The 20338-nt window shown below is 34.5% G+C and overlaps 1 protein-coding gene across 1 annotated transcript in view; it reads right to left on the bottom strand.

Annotated features, from left to right (window-relative positions):
- Window positions 1-20338, bottom strand: part of LOC106461591 (dynein heavy chain 7, axonemal-like) — a 239815-nt gene that overhangs the window by 195063 nt on the left and 24414 nt on the right. The window contains exons 8-10 of the mRNA XM_022388600.1: window positions 17641-17762; window positions 8413-8644; window positions 4613-4798 (exon numbers count right to left, since the gene is read on the bottom strand). Of these exons, the coding sequence (XP_022244308.1) occupies window positions 4613-4798; window positions 8413-8644; window positions 17641-17762 (540 nt within the window). The remainder of the gene's footprint in view (window positions 1-4612; window positions 4799-8412; window positions 8645-17640; window positions 17763-20338) is intronic.

Here is a 20338-nt window from a genome sequence, read left to right on the forward strand (position 1 = left end):
TGGCAAATTTTAATTTTGTATAACACTCATAAAAACACTTATTTTGCTTATTATCAATGATTGGGTGGTCTTAACTATTGAAAAGGAAGGTTTTGAGTGTTATTTCAAGAACAAGTCTGCTTTTCAAGGTGGTTTTTGCCAAAATTTTCAGTTAGTGTTTTGAGCAAATTTGTGTGTAATCCCTATTGTGAACCACTATCATGATTCATGATAAAAAAATTCACTGCGTTTTCTTGACTCCAAAGCTTTATATATAACTTCAATTCCTACTGTATGTTAAACTATGTAAAATTTAATGTGTTTTAAATTTACTGATAAATTAATTTATGTTTTTCACAAGCATGCCAAAACAGAAATAGTTGAAAAAAATGTTCTTTTAAAGTATGAGATATTTTCCATAATTCATTTATTAATATGTTTATTAACAGGTAATGGGCAACTATTTGTATTTTTGACATTTATTCTTCTCTCTTTCTACAAAATATATTTGCTTACAACATACACAAAGTAATAAGTAACATTATACAAATTACAACTAAATCTGGAGTTTATGAAAAATATTTTCTCTCCAGTAGGACCTATAATGTATTTACTGTATGTAATATAGCCTTTACCACAAACACAAAAATCTGATTATTAAAGAAAAAAATACTTCCCTCACATTTCTCTGATTTAATATAGTATATCAATTTTTGGGTTGTCTTCAAAATAATATATGACTAGTTATTTTCAAACTTAGTTTTTTTAAGTTGTAGCTGAGATTCTTTCAAATTCTTTTTGGATGTCATTAATATTAATTTCAACTCAAGAACAACAGGCAACTATGAAAAAAATAATTTGTTATTCTTCTTTCATATTCTCTTTATGATTATTGCTAATTTTTATTTCAATTTTAGCTAAGTTAACAGCTCTACATATTATATTTTTTGGATAATGACCCTTCCTAAGGTAAGATTTTAATTCTATCCATCTTTGTTGTTGAACTTCTGGGTTGGAAACTATAGAGAAAATTCTTTGAGATAGACAAAGTGAACTATTTAATTTAGTATTCTACAAGATGGTTACTATAAAAATCTAAATACTGGTATGATTTAGTAGGTTTTCAATCTTACCACCTTTTTTGTATAATCCATATATATATAAAAACGATAAAACTAAATAGCTCATTTTCAAAGTAAGATTTATATTAGGTTTAATGTGATTGAAATTTTCAAAATCAAGGTGTCTAGCATAAGTTGGATCCACTTTTCTTTCTGCTGAAATTTTAGATATTTTTTATAAATATTACCATTATGAACAAAGTAAACAGTTGTCTAGAATAAGATTTAAACCTTTAATTATCACTTCTTTATTAAACTGTGGTTGTAAAAAAATCCAGGTATTTATCTAAACATTATTCAATAACTTTTATACCATATTTGTATTTAATGCTTGGATAAACAAACTACATCTAATGATATTAAAACAATATATTTTTTCAACTTTCGCTGGTATATGATTAATAAAATCAATATCATCTATTAGAATTTTGTGTTTTAGATGAAAATTGTCATATATATATATATATATATAAAAATTTGTACTTAAATAGTCAAGCAAAAATTAACAAATTAATATCAAAAGGAAGGACTGTATTAAAATCAGCAAATCTGAACCTGTGATGAAGAACATTTTAAGGAACAAAACAGGTTCAAACAAAAAAACAAGATGCTACTTAAATTAAAAGGATCCCCAGGGTATAGGCTATAGTGTGGGATATAAAATATGTCTAGGATTTTGGAGGTGACTGAAAAAGCAGGATCCACATTGCAGTGGGGATACATCATAGACTATTCTTAACCTCCATTTTTCAGACTGGAATGTTGAAAAAAAATCATCAAAAATATAACTTAGGAGAGCAAGATGTGAGTGTTAAAGTCAACTCATGAGGAAGATAGAAACTGTTCAAGATGGCTTTCTTCATCAATTGGTCAAATAACATGCTAGAAGCAATAATATTTTAGTTTTATTGTTAACTTCTAGTACAAAAATGGTTGAGAAGGTGGAAACTGGGAACATCTGGGTGCAAGTGATCATTGCTTTGTTAGGTTTGATATTTTTCTGCATAAGGAGATCAGAAATAATGATATTCTGATTACAAATTTCAAAAAAAGCAAATTCTGAAGAGATGCAACAAGAATTATTTCTTGTGAATGGACAGCCGAGACATTGATCAAATGTGGAAAATGTTTAAATATTCACGATAAACATATTCCTCATAGAAAGAAAAGGGTGGCTGCCAAGTTGGCTCAAAAAGGTTATAATAAATAAAATATAATTTCCAAAGCTAATTAACAAAGTTTATAATTTTTGTAGATAGTCAACATGGTTTCACTAAGGAAAAATCTTGCCTTACAAATCTTTTGACATTCTTTGAAAATGTTACTGCTTATGTAGATGAGGGTAAGGGTGTAGATTTGGTGTATCTGGATTTTCAGAAAGCATTTGACAGGGTACCACATAAATGGCTTGTAAGAATTATCTCTATAGGTGTGTGGGATAAGTTAGCTAATTGAATAAAAGAGTGGCTGGATGGAAGAAAGCAGAGGGTTGTTATAAATGGAGTTCATTCAAACTGGATTACTGTTACAACTAGGGTACCTCAGGGCTTGGATCTTAGAACATTTGCTCTTTTTGATTTACATCAATGACATAAATGAAGAAATGGTTCATAAATTACTTAAATTTGCAGGGTGATTAAGGTCTTGGGTGTTAAGGATGTTGCTGATTTACAAAAGGATTTAGATCATTTAGGCAAGTTGGGCAAATAAATGGCAGATGGGTTATAATTATAATAGTTGCAAGATATTGTATGTGGATTATCATAATTTGAATTATAAGTATAATTTGGATGGGAGTAACCTTAAAAGTGTCATGAAACAAAGGGATCTTGGTGTAATGGTTGATCAGTCTCTTAAGCCATCCGAGCAGTATGCTGTTGCTAGTGGTAGGGCAAACACGATTTTAGGTTATAAAGGGGGTTGCAAAATAAATCACACTTTTTTTCGCCGAAGTAATGATGAACCTGGTAGGACCGTAAATATCATCACTCATGAGAAAATGTCAGTTCAATGTACTCTTGGGTGTTTTACTCTTTCAATTTCATTTTTTGTGAAAACTTTTGAATCATGGTGCTCACTAGAACTCAGGTTCATGTCGCATGCGCTGCCTTTGGGATGGCTCAGAAACTAGTTGCAGACATACTCCGAGAATTCAAGTCTTCTAATCGACACATTTGAGAATTGTTGAAATTGATACAGTGGTCTGTGGAAATGTGTTGGAATGTGGATTGGGAACTCTCCAGATTTAAATCCCACCTAAAATGTTGGCGCTTTAATTTAACAATGCACAGAAGAAATATTTGAAACTTTGCCTAAATACAAGAGACACAAACGTGAAATGTTGATTCGTGTTCTCACTGAAGTGCTCACAGAGACAGCCACAAAACAGACATGTTTGTTGCATTGCTGAAATATTTTGCAAATCTATAAAAACTTGTGCATGAGAACAATGGTGGCCCAATCAAGTGATATTGATACTTGGATTTACTTTTTTGATTGAATTAAAATCTTATTTTACTTTGTTATGCTTTCAGGAAAAAAAGTGTGATTTATTTTGCAACACCCCTCATCTACAAAAATATTGAATACAAGTCTAAAGAGGTTATAATTTCATTGTATAGGTCACTGGTTAAGCCACATTTGGAATATTATGTTCAGTCTTGGGGTTCTTACCTTAGCAAGGACATTGAACTGTTGGAAAGGGTTCAGAGGAAGATTACTAGAATGGTGCATGGGATGGAGGGGTTGCCCTACGAGTAGAGGTTGAGATCTTTCAAATTGTTCTCTCTTGAAAAAAGAAGTTAGAGGGGTTCTGATTGATGTGTATAAGACTGTAAAGGGAATTGGTAGTGTTTATGCATCATCTTTTTTCTTACTTCACTGCAAGAACAGTAGGACTGGGAGAGACAAATATAAATTTTGGCAGGGTAGGAGTCATCTTCAGCTAAGACAGTTTTATTTTTCTAACAGGGTAGGTGGCCTTAGAAATGGATTGCCTTCAGATGTTGTGGAGGCAGTAAATGTAAGTGAATTTAAGAGAAAGCTTGATGACTTTATGAATGATAAGAGCTGGCTTTCAAATTTTTTAAATATATTATTTAATAGTTTTAGGATATTTTAGAGGGTGGGCTGTCCATGGTGGTTCAATAGGTCCCTTGTTGTCCCTAAACATTATGTTATATCATGTCTGGTTCATTACATGTCTTAAAATGTGACACCTATATAGTTTTTACAGATATAAAAATCAGTAATATACAATATAAGGAAGTTTGGTGAAAGCATTACTCTTAAGAAGTTTCTTAATTTTTATGAACATTTTACTATTTAGATATGTAAAAAATAAGATGAAGTAATAACAACTTTGACCACTACTGTTTGATTCATTGCTTATTTTATATAACCCACATTTTATATTGTAATAGATATTTCACAGAAAAATTACTTTAATTCTATAAAGGTTTACTATGGAAATTATACTTGTTTATAACAAATAATGATGCAATTTGCACAACCTTTGAGGCAGCAGTACTGATGACCTCAAATTTTTCCATATAATCTTTGAGGTTCAGTTTCAACATCCTTTGAAGAGTAGTTCCAGAATCTGGGGTTATGTTCTGACCTAAAACAGTTGACATTTGGTCCCAGTGACGTTGTCTCATTCCAGGGTTACATAGTAATGATATGGCTGGAATATTTTTCTGCAAAATACAAAGGGAAGATAATTTTGTTTGTGACTCTAGAATAATACAATAAACAGAACTTTTAAGATAATGTTCAAAAATATTTAACAAAATGAGCTATCTCCATATACATTGTGGAAATGTGACATGATATCACCAAGCTTAATGCAAGCACAACGTGCTACTTGTCCTTTTGGATGTGTTATTATGTTTCCATTGCTCACATCTTGAAACATCTTTAATTTTATAGGTTACTTGACACTTAGGTATAGGAATACAGCTACATGTACTTAATTATTCAAGTATACAAAAGAAGTGTGCTTACATAATTTGTGCAGTATATAAAGGAGTATGACAACATTATAATTCCAGTAAACAAAGGAGCATAGTTCTCAAATTATTCAGTATAATGAAATGTGGCTCTCACAAAGATGTGTAACTGCAGTATAATGTCAATACACAGAGCAGAGTATAATGATTAAATAAAGAAGCAAAGGTTTACAGTTTCCTTTACCGAAAAGCATCTAAGCATTGGTATGAATTCTGTCTTACTTGCCCCTGTTTTTATACCCTACTATATTGGCTCTAGCGATTTTAATCTTGTGACTCTCTCCACCTATGTTAGTGCACCCTCAGATCCATATATAAGCCCCCCATTATTCTTTCTTATTCACTTTTTCTTAACTGGCAAGATTTTCAGACCCAAACACCAACTATTGTGGGTAAGTGGAGGTAAGTATTAATTGGAAATATATTTTCAGTATAGGAAAATGTAAGTTTTTGAAACACACTTACCTCTGCTCCTACTTGAGCTAGAATCTCACATTGACAAAGTGGAGGAGCTGGTGAGGGCAAAACCCACACAGAAAGCATGTGGAAAATTGAGATATAATAAAGCATACTAGTGGGGGTCGACACTACTTCTAGAACAGGTATGTTCTTTGTCCAGGTAAAGTGAAATCTAAACATTGGCGAAAAAGGTCAACCAGCTACAGAGTCAACACTATTCATTATCATGAGATTCTTTCAGGCCCAAACCACACAGACGAGGTTCCACGTCTTGCCGTTGGAAATATAGGGTTGTGGATGCAAAGCTAGATCCAAGGTGTAGTGGCTAGGAAATGGGGACTTGAGTATGATATAATCATATAATAGGAATATGATATGAAGGGGAACCCAACCTTAAGGATACAGAATGTTGCATGCAATCCACCAGAATTACGAAGGAAAGGCAAGCAATACCCAACTGGACAAGTCTACTACCAACCTGAAGGAGCACAGAATTCAACAAACTAAACTAAGAATTATGGAGCCAATTCATGCCTAATTCAACCTGAAGACATAGAGATCACCTGGCCTGGATTTATGAACCCAAATCCTAATTTCTCAAACCTGGGAAGCAATGCAACACCTCCTGCTCTCGGAATTATGAGAAAGATGTGGAACAAATAAAGTTCAACCAGTGTCTCACAAAAGTGATGTGCCACATGCGGAATTATGAGGAGTCAAGGACCCTCTTGGGTAATCATGGAAAGTAATAGAATGACCAAAAAATTTGAAGACACATCTTGCACAAGTTCATAAACAAATTTGAAGACACAGCTTTCACTTGTGATAAACCAAATAGAGGCAGATCACGGATACTATATAAAATAACACTGAGGTCAGCCATGCTGAAGCAGAACAATCCAGGAAAAATGCATTCAACTGCAGCAATGCATGTTATGTTGCCTGGAGTCTGGATTTGCCAATTTCTACTGTCTGTAAGGCTTTTGGCTTTTCAGTCAACTTTATGAATTTTCCTTAGAAGCTGCATTATGTTCAAACATTGTAGGAGACAGATTTAGCCTGAACTGTTGATTTTGTATTGCAGTTTTTGCCCAGATTATAAATGGATGACCATAATATCTTATAGAGTAATAAAGCACACTTCACCCTTTATGGAAATGTCACCACATGCAACTCCATTACTTTGTTGAAAACTAATACACATAACTTTTCCTACACCTACATGATACTAAGGTGACAGTGTGGTGTGATTTCATTGCTGACTTTGTTACTGGACTATTATTTGTTTGAAGAACCATCAGCACATGAACTATGAACCTGCATGCTCAGTGATGCACAGTACCATGCATGGTCACAACAATGTGTTTCCTATGCTGCAACATCAAAATGTAATACATATTATTGTTTTCATGCAGATTGGTGCTCCTTCACATGTTGGTAACCAGGTGAAGCAGGACTACTTTCAAAACAAGGTAGCCACCTACAAGGACTTGACAACAGCTGATTACTAGTTGTGAGAGCACCTGAAGTCCATATGTACCATGGGAATCCTTACACAATTCCAGGCTTCAAAGATGCAACTGTCCAGGAAGTAGTCAGCACATCAGAGGGGATACACATTGGTGCTTTAATGTCCATTGTCACACAGATGTATTTTAAATATTAGAAGAATATTTTGAACAGTTGCTATAACTGATCAGACATTAGGTCAGAATTTCCCAACTGGTGGTTCTCGAACCCCTAGGGATTCAAGAGAGAATTCTGATGGTTCCCATGAAAACTTGGTAATGGCATCTTTTTCACTTTACTGGTTATACAGTTCTTACAATATTTTAATTTCCTTTTAATTTATTAAAATATTTAGAGAAGGTTTTGGTGTGTTTTTTTTAATTTGACGCAAAGCTACATGAGGGTTATCTGCACTAGCTGTCCCTAATTTAGCAGTGTAAGACTAGAGGGAAAGCAGCTAGTCATCACCATCCACCACCAACTCTTGGGCTACTCTTTTAACAACGAACAGTGGGATTGACTGTCACAATATAATGCCCCCATGGCTGAAAGGGGCAAGCATGTTTGGTGTGATGAGGATTCGAACCCGCTATCCGCAGATTGACTTAGAGAAGGAAATAACTTGATGCAGAATCATATTTAAGACCATATCTCTCTTATGTTGAGCTGAGCTTTAAAGTACTGTGTTTTTCAAAACAAGCTCAGAAGTCTAATTAGTTTTAATTAAATGTTTTTTCTTTATTTTGATTATGTTTCAAGAATTATATTTCAATTTTACTGAGTACTCACTCCAGACTGATGACAATATCAGAGATTCAGATTTCATTGTAAATGTATTACAAAATATGTTACAGAAACTTTTTATTTTCAACAAATTCATCATATGCAAAAGTTATTTTATCTTACAAAATTTATAACTACTTAAAAGGGGTTTGGTGTGAAAACTATTATTACTCAAGGTGTTCGCGAAGAGAGAGAGAAAGGTTAGGAACCACTGCATTAGGCCATAGTGGCACCTCTGGTGGCCATATGTGATAATTGTGGCATTTGCATCCGCATGATAACCTTAATATCAGCATGCAATTACACATTCATATGGCATACCTTTTGTGAGATATGATGTGGTGAACTATGAAATTTTCTTTATACCATGTGTAAAGAAGTGGCTACTAAATGATTCTGGCATAAAATGAAGTGTAGCAACCTAATAGTTTATATATAAATATAGTTACTTAATAATTCAAGTATTGTGTGTGGTTCTTTCCTATAAATATAAAAAAGAAGAAAATTGTTAATCTAGTGAAACTGTCTAAGCTTCATCAATGATCTCCTACCTTAAATTTTTCAATATTATCCAACAAATACTGGCAAATTTTAAGAGGGGCTGGAAGTTTCTCAACCTCAGCTTCTTCTGTCTTGTTGTCATTATGTGCTGTTTGAGTTATATGAGATGTTTTTAGGTGACTTTTGAATTTCTTTTGCAAAATTAAGGTTTCTCTGGTGAATGCCTCCACATCTGCTTCAATGGCTTCTGCATTTAGATCCAGAAAAGATCCTTCCATCCATCTACCAAAAATGAAATAAAACTTTTGATCCTTTTCATAATATTAATTTTGGATATCTGAAACATATGACCTTTAGATCAGTGTTAACAGCTTTCTTTAAATTTTATTCTTTGATTAAAATTAAATAATGCAGCTCAAAAGCAAAGCTTATATGAATTCTTAAAATATCTGATTTAGGTTTATAAAGAAGGTTGGATCCAAACAGTTTCAATATTTAAAGTAGTATGGCTAATTAATCTTTCTATACATTTATATAAAAAGCTGTGCAAACACTTAGTATGAATATGAAATACAGTAAACTTTCTTTAAAATATAATAATGTGATTTAATGATAGACAGTGCAATAAATACATAAAATATCTGGTTTAACAACAACACACAGCAACCAGTAATGCTTTGGCCCACTGTCTATGAAACATCACCAATTACTATTCGTTAAGGCATCTTTCTTCAATATATTAAGGGAGAAGAGACCAAGTAAGAAAACTTACAGTAATAACGTTTGCAAAAGTAGAGAAGAGAAAGATATTGCAAGTTGCTTATATTAGGTTAAAATATGAGAAGATCTTGAAAAATAATAAAAGTGTGTAATTTCTTTTGAAAAAAACGTTTTGTTACATTATGCAAACTCTGCAAACCTCCATTTAACATATGACTCATAGAGCATATTATGTAGCATATATACAATTACAACCCCCTCAAAACACTGATGACATGCATTTAAACATATCCAAAACAATTAGCTCTAGAAAACTAAAGAAGTACAGGGCAGACACAGTTGCAAAGAGAAAATTATTTTTTTCATAAATAGTGATAATATGAAAACAGTTTACACTTAGATGTGTGTGTGTGTGTATACCTTGAAATATAAGTCTAATCACAGGAATGGAATAATGTTTAGTTTTTGAATTTTAAAGAAAAAATCATGAAAAATTCACATTTTCCTAAATTGAAAATGTATTTCCAATAATACTTACCTCCGCTGACACTTATAGCTATTACTCAACTGCCAGTGTATCATCTTTGCCCATCTAAGCATTGGTCTGATTTTTTCTCGCTTCCTCCAGTCATTTGTACCCCACTCAATTGTACTTGGTGATATATGTCTCATGATACTCTCCACCTACCTCAATGCACCTTTTATCCTGGTATTGTATATAAGCACCTCATTCAGATAATTTTATCACTTTTTCGAGATTGACACCATTCCAGTCTCTAACACTGGCTCTTAATGGAGAGGAAGGGAGAGAGAGTGTCAAAAGAGGTAAGCATTATTGGAAATACATTTTGAATTTAGGAAAATATTAAGTTCCAAAACACACCTCTACTGCAACTTATAGCTAGAATCCCACATTAAGAAGGGGGGGGGGGGGGCAGTGAGGGCATCATCCATACAGAAAGTGTCTGCATAGATCATAGGTGTACCAAGATAAAAGTGGTACCCAAGTGGTGGAACTGCACTATATCCAGAACAGGTATGCTTTTCACCCTTAGTTTCTGTATCAAGGGTGGAATTGTACATGAGTAATCATCACAATAGACCAGCTCCAACCAGGTAGTCGAGGTTGCACTACTCAGAGTTGTAATTAAGAGGTCTTGGTCACTATATCTCACATTGGTGGCTAGAGCAATTGGTCCGCAATGTCACAGATATACATACCTGTAGCCATAGAGTGATGCGTTTCAAACCACCGGAATCATGATGAGGAAGTAAGCAATAATGAAGCAGACAAACCTTCTCCTCCACTTGAAGAAGCCCAAAAGGCAACACCCCAGGCTCAAAATGATGGGATCATGCTTGCCTTACTCAACCACAGAAACCGAGCTCATCTGGTCTGGAATTATGAACATTCATCCTCACTCCTCAACCGAGTAGGCAGGGAGCCTGCTATTTGCCCTGGAATTATGGGAAGGATGTGGAACAAATGTGTTCAACCAAGGATCCAGGATGGGACCACATCAAGTTCAAAATTACAAGGAGATAATGTACCACCTTTCATCAACAATATACTGAACCAATATTGATATAAAAGAAGGGCCACGCATACCCCAACGGTATAGCCAAACATCAAATCTGAACCAGTATTATAAGTATGCTTCTGCATAGGTTGATGCAGCTTCTATCAACATCTGGGAAAAACATTCATAGACCCTGGTAAGAGAGTCCTCACCTTCACACTCTTTTCCAAGAGTGGAGGAATTCACTATAATACTCTGGAGGAAAAGCCTCCGTCCACCACCCCAGTGACTGGAAACTGGGTGTGATCCTTTCCACTGGTAGAATCTGGGGTAATGCATGCTGGGGAGTCCTGAGGATTGGTGCTCTGGAAATAATGCAATAGGTGAACCAAGTTCCCTAAATTTATTAAAGCAAACCAATCCCAGGTTATTCAATTCAATGATTGGCAGTATTCCTTTTAGCCTTATGCATGATAGTCTGGTGAGCTCCTAGGTGGTCTTATGGAACACCTAATTTCTACAGAGCTTGTTGCAACTGGTAGTAATTATAGTGAAATAGTGGTTGCTAGTGAGGATTTGGTTTGATAAAAGCACATCTGACCGGGTAACACTTGCCACAGAGTGGGATCCTGTGAAAAAAAGGTAAGGGACTTTGAAAGTTAGAAATAAAAATACTTACCCCCTCTGGATAATTTAGCAGAAATAGTGAAGATAGCTACAGGGAGTAGGCAAAACCCTCAGATGAAGAGACTGTCAGATCAGGCAAATAATGTAAGATAAAGGTATTGGAGGAGGGCCAAATACCAGTCCACATAATGACCTCCAGTGGGCAATTTGACTGGGTTGCTAACTGTATAGAAAAGAGAAATCTGATAAAATGTGACTCACAGAAGATACCTCGCCTTCAAAGAGAGCCCAGAGTAAAGTGTTTTCTGCATTAAAGGTATAAGTGCAGACAACAAAACCTTCAAGACCCTCAATGACCGTGAGCAAGATTGAAATCTGAATGGGCATAGAGAGAAAGAGTGAGCAGATGAATCAGAGAAAAGGACTGAACCCCTTTACCATCTGACAGAATGTTGAGTAAGAAGAACTGGTAGAGAGAATGAGAATGTAGTTCGTGAACAAACAGTGCAAATCACTCCATGACCTGTGATGTCCTTAGGTCAGCAGCCAAGGAAAAAAACCTGCAGGTAAAGGGGATTCATGGCATATAAGAGTCAGGACACAAACAGGTGTACAGAAAGAACATGTAACCTTAAACTACCTGTTAGGTAACTGGAATGTTCATTTAAGTCCAATTTCTTAAGACGATGTGAGGAATCTGGATAGTACTGGGGACTCAAAAAATATGTAGTTGCAATAATCGAAGGTATTCGATAAGGCCTCTGTAAATAATGGCGATTGTGGAAGGTGCAAAAACTTCTGTTAAAGAGCCAATTAAAATATGAGTTGAGGTTGACACGACTGGTTGAAAAAGGGTTCAACTTCCTCATGATACAACACTGCCGATATGCATGTCATTACCTTTGAGAAAAGTGCCTTTCAGGCTAAGTGGAAAATGAAACAGATACATGTCAACCTTAGAAATTAAACCCCAATGTCATGTGAAAGACAGTATAACCTCTATGCCAGAAGTTTGAACTTCTGGATAGCCAGGTGTACCATTCCAATCATGGCTGCCTCTACAGAAAGAGCCTAAGAAGTAGTGAAAGAGTTGGACACACATGAAGGGACCGCAAAAGCAGAAACCCAGGTGTAGCTGCCAATCTGGTGCGATCAACAGGATCTGACAATAAGTTGGAGCAAATCATATTTTGTACCCTGGGTAATGTATGAAGTGGAGAGAAGGTTGAGAATGGTAATCTCGCCCTGCCTAGATGAAAAGGATCTATTGCCAAGTTACAAAAATTAGGTACTGAAGACCAAGTTGTCAGTAATTTGGTGATCAAATTAGTGTTGCAAAATGAGAGCCAATTCAACTGAATCTTGTGATACAACATCTATTCTGTCAGGAGAATCTGTTTGGATTGAGACAAGTGACCTGCTACCACAGGCATCACCTGTGGAACATGGCAAGCTAGTAGGGTGATAAGATAAGACTAGTCCAAAGAAAGGAAGTCCAAAGTTCGAAAATAAGGAGCCATAGGCCACATGCCTCCTTGACTAAAAACATAAGACATCATCACAGAATAGTCAGAGTGAAACCTGATGATGTACCTCGTAATGAGCCCATACAATGAGAACTTGCCTTTTGAAAAGCAAAAAAAGGATGAAACAATGTGTAGGGAATCCTCGTCATCCATGCTTAGGCTCTGGAATTCCTTTATGTTGGTATATGTACCCCATTCTTGAAGCAAAGCATACACAAAGAAAATGGAAATCTGGATGAGATGGAAGTAGAGAAATCCAAATTGTAGTAGTGTCCTGACTTAACAACTTCTCGAAATTTAAGAAAGAACCAGACTAAGGAAACTGAGGAAACCAGGAAATAGATGTATATGAAGCCTGGTTGCTTACAGACCAATAAAAGGATCACTTGTGTTCTCATCACAAATGCTCGAAGGATTAGAGTGATGCCCACATTCCCAGAAGAGAAAGAACCATCCATGCAGTGGGAGAAGGAGAGGTGAGTAAGAGTGTGGCATCCTATTCTATATCGTTGAGCAGGATGGGAGATAGCTGAGCCCAGCTGAGAGATGAGACGAAAAATATAAAATATCCAGACTGATAACATGTTAAATTGGAGCAAGAATAGATGTCACAGACCCGAAAGGAAGCCTGTCTGGGTTGTATCTGAAAGTAGAAGCAGGGTGTAATGGTCTAACAATTGACAAGATGTTACCAGCAGCAACCAGTCATCCGTGGAAAGGTGGGTGCACAGTACGATGGAATGAAGAGGATGAGAAAACTCGTATGATACAAGTTAAGCCAATGTGAGTCTGAAGGAAAAAAACCTGGAATTGCAGTATCTAACCCATGTGCACCACAAATGCGAATAGTGCTGGGACTCCACCACTAAGGCAAAGTGCAGATAAGAGCCAATTACAAAAAAGTTGAATATGTACAATCCCAGTAAAAAATCAACACAGATTGAGGAATGAGTAACGTGTAAACCTTGGAGAATCTAGGCATTGATATAGACAAGAATGATGGATGACTGGACACCAATCTCCTGTCTTCATAGGCCTAATAACTAACAGAAATAAAAACTCTGAAGAACTAGCCCAGCTCTCTCACTACTCCCAGACCAACCACACACACGTCACCTTAGAACTAAGTTCCAAATTCCAATGAACTGCAGGAGATGGAAACCCTACAGGTTGGATGGATAATAGTGGGAAAAATGTGAACTGAATGACCAATTGTAGCCCAAGGACCTGCAAAGCTTCTGGACTCATGGTTAAGATTACAACACATCCAGAAATTCTTGAAACTGAGCCCCACAGACCCTGAAGGTATACAATAATAACCGATGCTGCTGGTGATCTGACCTTGGATATAGACATAAGCTATTCTGAGTACCAATGTACTGAGGAGTTGATGTCATTCGTTCATTGGTACTCATGAATAGGGGCAAAACTATCACTACTCCCCACCACCCCTGTAGGAGCTGATGAAATTCAAGACTCCAACAACAACTGGGAGGAATGTAGAAGCAGAAAACTGAACCAACATGCATGCTAACAATAGATACAGCTTGTCCTCAATGAAGCTGGTGATCTTGAGAGTCTATTAACAAAGTGAAGTGAAAGGAAACAAAATGTTGAAGTTGAGTTGTAACTCCGTAGACTTACCCTGTCCCATCAGGGAACATAGACATATAGAGGTGAACCACAAACCCCCACCTTAGAACCCAGAAATTCAAGGAGCAGATATATTATTTGAGAGTCGAAAAAATGTATCCACCTGATGGTGGTAGGCAAAATCATGAAGTTCCCACAATGTGTCAGATAAGGCCTAAATGTCCATTCATGTAACTAAGAAGTAAACCTTCCAGCATAAACCACAATACCCGTGTATGGAGAAAAAACTAAAAATATGCTACCAGAACTTTCAGCCATCAAGTAAGTTGCAGGCTCAAAAGCAACTGGGAAAAACCCCAAAATATCACACATTTGAAGAACTAATAGAAGAAAAACAAATCAAAGGCAGCTTATCCCTATGTCACATCCTTTTCGTTTTTCATAGATCATTTAAAGACTGTGTTGATTACCATTGATTTGAACAGCATTTTGTGAGGTAAAGTAAGTTGTTTTGTTAGAACAAAGCTACTTTGGGCCATCTGCCATGTCCACCCTAGGGAATCGAACCCCAGACCCCAATGATGCAAGTCCATAAATTTACCACTGACCCACAGGAGGAGAGATGAAAAATCCAACAAACTAAAATAAGGCACAGGAAAAAGCAAATCTAAAGTCTCTCAAAAATGTTGAGGATGATTGTTTTATGATGCTAGATATCAGAGGTGGGAGAGGAGAGACCCAATTTGCCTCTGTACTGGAAATAATAATATGAGAATTCAAACCATAATTGGCTTGCCAATAGGAAGAAGAAAAAAAATATTCATTATTATTATTATTATCATGACTTCAACTGGATTACATGATAACATTCAAAGAATCTCTGAACAATCGTAATACTTGGAAACCCATTAGTGACGCTTTGTCGAGAAAAAGTGATAAAATTATCTGAATGAGGTGCTTATATATAGTTCCAGGATAGAGGGCACATTGACGTAGGTGGAGAGTATCACGAAACATATATATTGCCAAGGGCAATTGAGTGTGGTATGAAAGACTGGAGTAAGCAAGAAAAAATTTGACCAATGCTTACATAGACAAAGATGAAACCCTGGTAGTCAAGTAATAGCTGTAAATGGCAGCGGAGGTAAGTGTCTTTTGGAATTACGTAGTATGAACAAATAAGGGGAAAATCTCACTCATTTCTGTATAACATCTGTACTTCATGTAATAACTTATCTAAGAAGTTAAACTACTATAAAATCATACTATTGGAATCATTTAATGGGGTTTCTTGTGTCATAAGAGTTGTTATTAAGTTTTGCACATATTATTGTCAAGTTTTCAATGGACAGAAACTGGTGGTAGTACATGAAGCGAAACATACACAAAGAACTTGTTCTTATGTGTTCTGTTAGTAAGTTGTATGTAATAATGTAAGAACAGGAAATTAAATTAGTCATGTTCACTATTGGGTTTGTTTTTTAATTCTGATCTATGCTTTGATCAGAAGTTAATTTCATTAATAAAGCTATAATAAAGAATCAAACAAAAGCAAAGATTTCACAATCATGAAAAGAGAAAGTTGTGAAAGAAAGGTACATTTATACTTGAATGATGAAGGAAGGTTTACAAAACCAAACAAAAATCCTACTAAGACTCTAGAACTAAAAAGTAAAACGTTAGTGAAGAATCTGATGTTTTTAGAAAGACATATTAGATATGGTTTCTTCTATTATACTTTATGTTCTTGGGGCAGTAGTTGTGGTTAATGAAAAGGAGAGTCATAAAGAAAATTTGATGGAGTTTTTGTTTTCACTGTAATTTGTGGTGGTAAATAATCAAAAGCAGGGTAAAAACAAAGTTTGTTGGAGGTTTTCATGTTATACCTTGTGCTCTTGACAACACCCAAGTTTTAGTGAAATACGTCAAAATAGCATTCTAACACTCTTTGGAACTATTCTAACAATAAATAAAACTATTTTTATAACAAACGGTGTTCACATATGTGAAAATGTATCATAGAATATAGGTGTTGCAGTGTTGCCTCATCCTGGGATGTTGCAACTACAAACCCATGCTCACTGGAATTAAAACAGAATGAAACACTGGGTATTTTTGCTAATTTATTGCATTTCTGAAACACTTTCCGTAGATGTGATTCAATTTACAATTTCCTATAGGCTCAATATACATTGGATGTAAAAAGAGCAAATGAATAAATAAATAAACAATCTTATTCTTTTAAATGAACTAATGCACACATTTGATGAAGAATATGATGAATCCTTACTGTGTATACTTCTGTTTTTGCTTTGTTAAATACATAGTACATTGTGTTATTATCATTTATGTCCTTGTAACACACACCTAAAGTACAGTGTTATCAGCTGGTTAATTTTGTTTTGGTAACAGTGGATAAAATGTTAACAAATTTCTTCTGAATAAAAACTATAGTTTTTCTCACTTTTACTAGTTTTTAAACATTTTATTAGCCTTAGCTTCTATTTAGTAGATATAGTCTTTTTTTAATTTTCATTAATCATAAAAATTGTGGTTAAGGTACTTTATTAACTTTGTTGAATTGATACAGTGTATTGTGGCACTTTTAGGACTTGAGTATTGGCTCTTGGGGTAGGTAGTTGTGTGTAATCAAAAGCAGGGTTTAGAAACAAAATTTGATGAGGTTTTATTACAGTTGATCCACCTGTTATTCTTTGTGATATGTTTTTCTTTTTGTCATAAGTTATGGAATGAATCGTGTAGGGATGATAGAAAGTCTAACTCGGTATTTTCATTTCATACTGTTGGTAAAGCAAATACTGATCTTTTGTTAAGTAGTGATTTTTTTATTAAATAATATCGTCCTTTAAGATTAGCAATGTATTACATCTTAACATAACAATACAGAATTGCTTATTATAAGATAATATATTGTGAATAGCATTCTGTACTGTTCTTAACACAAACATTATGTTAAATCATAACAAATCTTTCTTGCCTCAATATGTATAATGATAAGTTTCTGATGAAGCTCTGTTAAAACTGAAATATCAATTAATAAAAATTTTTTTCTATTACTGAAATTCTTATCATAAAATAATCAAAGAACTATGTCCTATAAAATACTCCAAGTGAGCATTCTGGAGAATCAAGAATATAAATTTTAAAATCTCTCTAACTAAAGGTTACATATTATCAAGACTCTTTGAAACAATATACATACTTATATTTCACCTTCCTTTTAAAATGTAGATTCATAAAAACTTCATCTACCAGTTATTGTATAACTCACTTTTTCTCAGATTTCTGCCATTTCAATACAAGAGAAAACAAACTGGAATATGGATCGAGTGCATCATTTATGGTGTCAAAATCTGGGTATGAGGTAAGTGGAAACTTGAATAGTACTTCCTCCTGTGGGTATTGGTAAAAGTTAAGAACCTGTTTTACTCGAACAGTTTTATAACTTTGAAGTAATGGGTTACATTATAATTTAATAATATCACACTAGACTGTAACAATAGTCATGGAAGCTAATATGTTATCAAGAGACAAATTAAGAACTTTACAGTCCACAGTTCTCCTAATGTAGTTAATAGAACTAATTAGAAGAAAGTTTTAAAGATACCAGATGCATTTCTAAACACAACAGTAGTGTTCAGTTATGCAGTAAGGCTGATAGAAAATGTGTTTAATTTAACTGTACAAAGGGAAAAATTCTTTATGAATGAGCTTCAAAAGCATGTTCCACATATAAAGTGCAAATCTGTCTAACCTTACTTAGCCTGCTTTTTTGTCTGCTATGCAAAAAACATTCTTGGTAGTTTGAAGATATCTGTCAGCCATACAGAAAGCAAAAGATTTAACTAAGTGATCAGAAGTTATCAGTAATACAAATAAATTATTGGATATATTTATTTTATTGTTTATAGATACTTATTAAAAGAATAAAAAATTACTACACTAACATCTAATGACCAATGAATGGCATCAATATGCTTTTCTAGAAAATAAGCATTTAAGAATTCCATCCAATGAATAGTATTACTACATTTGTCAACAGGATACACACTTATGTAAGAATTGTACTTAATAAATATTATCATTACATTTGTCAACAGGATACACACTGATGTAAGAATTGTACTAAACGAATAGTATCACCACATTTCTTAACAGCATTAACAATGACGTAAAAATTGTACTCAATGAATAGTATCACTGCATTTGTTAACAGAATTAACACTGATGTAAGAATTGTACTTAATAAATAGTATCATTACATTTGTTAACAGAATTAACACTGATGTAAGAATTGTACTCAATAAATAGTATCACCACATTTGTTAACAGAATTAACAATGACGTAAAAATTGTACTCAATGAATAGTATCACTACATTTGTCAACAGGATACACACTGATGTAAGAATTGTACTAAATAAATAGTATCACCACATTTGTTAACAGAATTAGCAATGACATATAAATTGTACTCAATAAATAATATCACTACATTTGTTAACAGAATTAACACTGATGTGAGAATTGTACTTAATGAACAGTATCACCACATTTGTTAACAGAATTAACAATGATGTAAGAATTGTACTTAATAAATAGTATCACTGCATTTATCAACAGAATTAACACTGATGTAAGAATTGTACTTAATGAATGGTATCACCACATTTGTTAAGAGAGTTAAACAAGTAAAACACAAAACAGTAATCATGGGGAGAAACTACAACAAGAAAACACAACAACAACAAAAAAAAAGGTAAAATCAGTAATACGAACATATTAAAAAATGTATAATTTAAATGAAGACTGCATGTTGTTCAGTGCTGGAGAGTGCTGTTTGATATGGAGGGTTTCTTTAATGAATAATTCCAGGTCAGTATTAGACTTGCAGAGGATAGAGAAATTTGATAGTATAGGTTGATGTCCTGTTTCTTCACTATGTTGGCGTATAGAGGAAACACAGGGGTTACTAAATTTTATTTGTGTTTTGATGGAAATTCCTGTATGTTTGTAGGCTCTGACTTTTAAATGGCATTTAGTTTTGCCAATATAGGAGGCCTTACAGTCTCCACACGTGTAAAGATAGACAAGCCAGGAACAATAAGGAATGGGGAGGATATCTTTAGTAGGGAAAATTTTTTTTATGTATGATGTGGACTTAAAAACTAGTCCGAAATCCACTTGAAGATAGTAGCAACCAAGTATGCGTTGAAGTTGATTTTTTAAATTTAAGCTTTGTTAGGGAAGACACGAGTATATAGTAAGTTTGGGTGCAATTGGTATCTTAATTGGATTTGTGAGTCTTCATGGCGAGCTTTGATATTACCTCCCTCTTTACAAATATTCCCTTAAATGAAACTATTAACATATGCATATCTGAGCTTTCACGTAATAACAATCCTCTAAATGGATTTTCTGAAAATCAAATTAAGACCATGCTGGATCTTACTGCTAAGAATACACATTTCCTGTTCAACAACACCTTGTATGAACAAATAGATGGCATCGCAATGGTCTCCCCACTAGGTTCAACTTTAGCTAATGCATTTCTCTCTTATTACGAACAGAAATGGCTTGACACCTGCCCAGATACCAACTGTACCCAAACTTACTATATACTCATGTCTTCTCTAACAAAGCTTAAATTCAAAAAATCAACTTCAATGCATACTTGGTCGTTACTATCCTCAAGTGGATTTCAGATTAGTTTTTAAATCCACATCACGCATAAAAAATTTTTTCCCTATTAAAGATATCCTCCCCATTCCTTATTGTTCCTGGCTTGTCTATCTTTACACGTGTGGAGACTGTAAGGCCTCCTATATTGGCAAAACCAAATGCCATTTAAAAGTCAGAGCCTATGAACATATGGGAATTTCCATCAAAATGCAAATAAAAAATTTAGTAACAGCTGTGTTTCATCTATGCGCCAACATATTGAAGAAACAGGACATCAACCTATACTAT

Source organism: Limulus polyphemus, unplaced genomic scaffold (genome assembly GCF_000517525.1).
Source record: "Limulus polyphemus unplaced genomic scaffold, Limulus_polyphemus-2.1.2 Scaffold994, whole genome shotgun sequence".
NCBI classification, from domain to species: domain Eukaryota; kingdom Metazoa; phylum Arthropoda; class Merostomata; order Xiphosura; family Limulidae; genus Limulus; species Limulus polyphemus.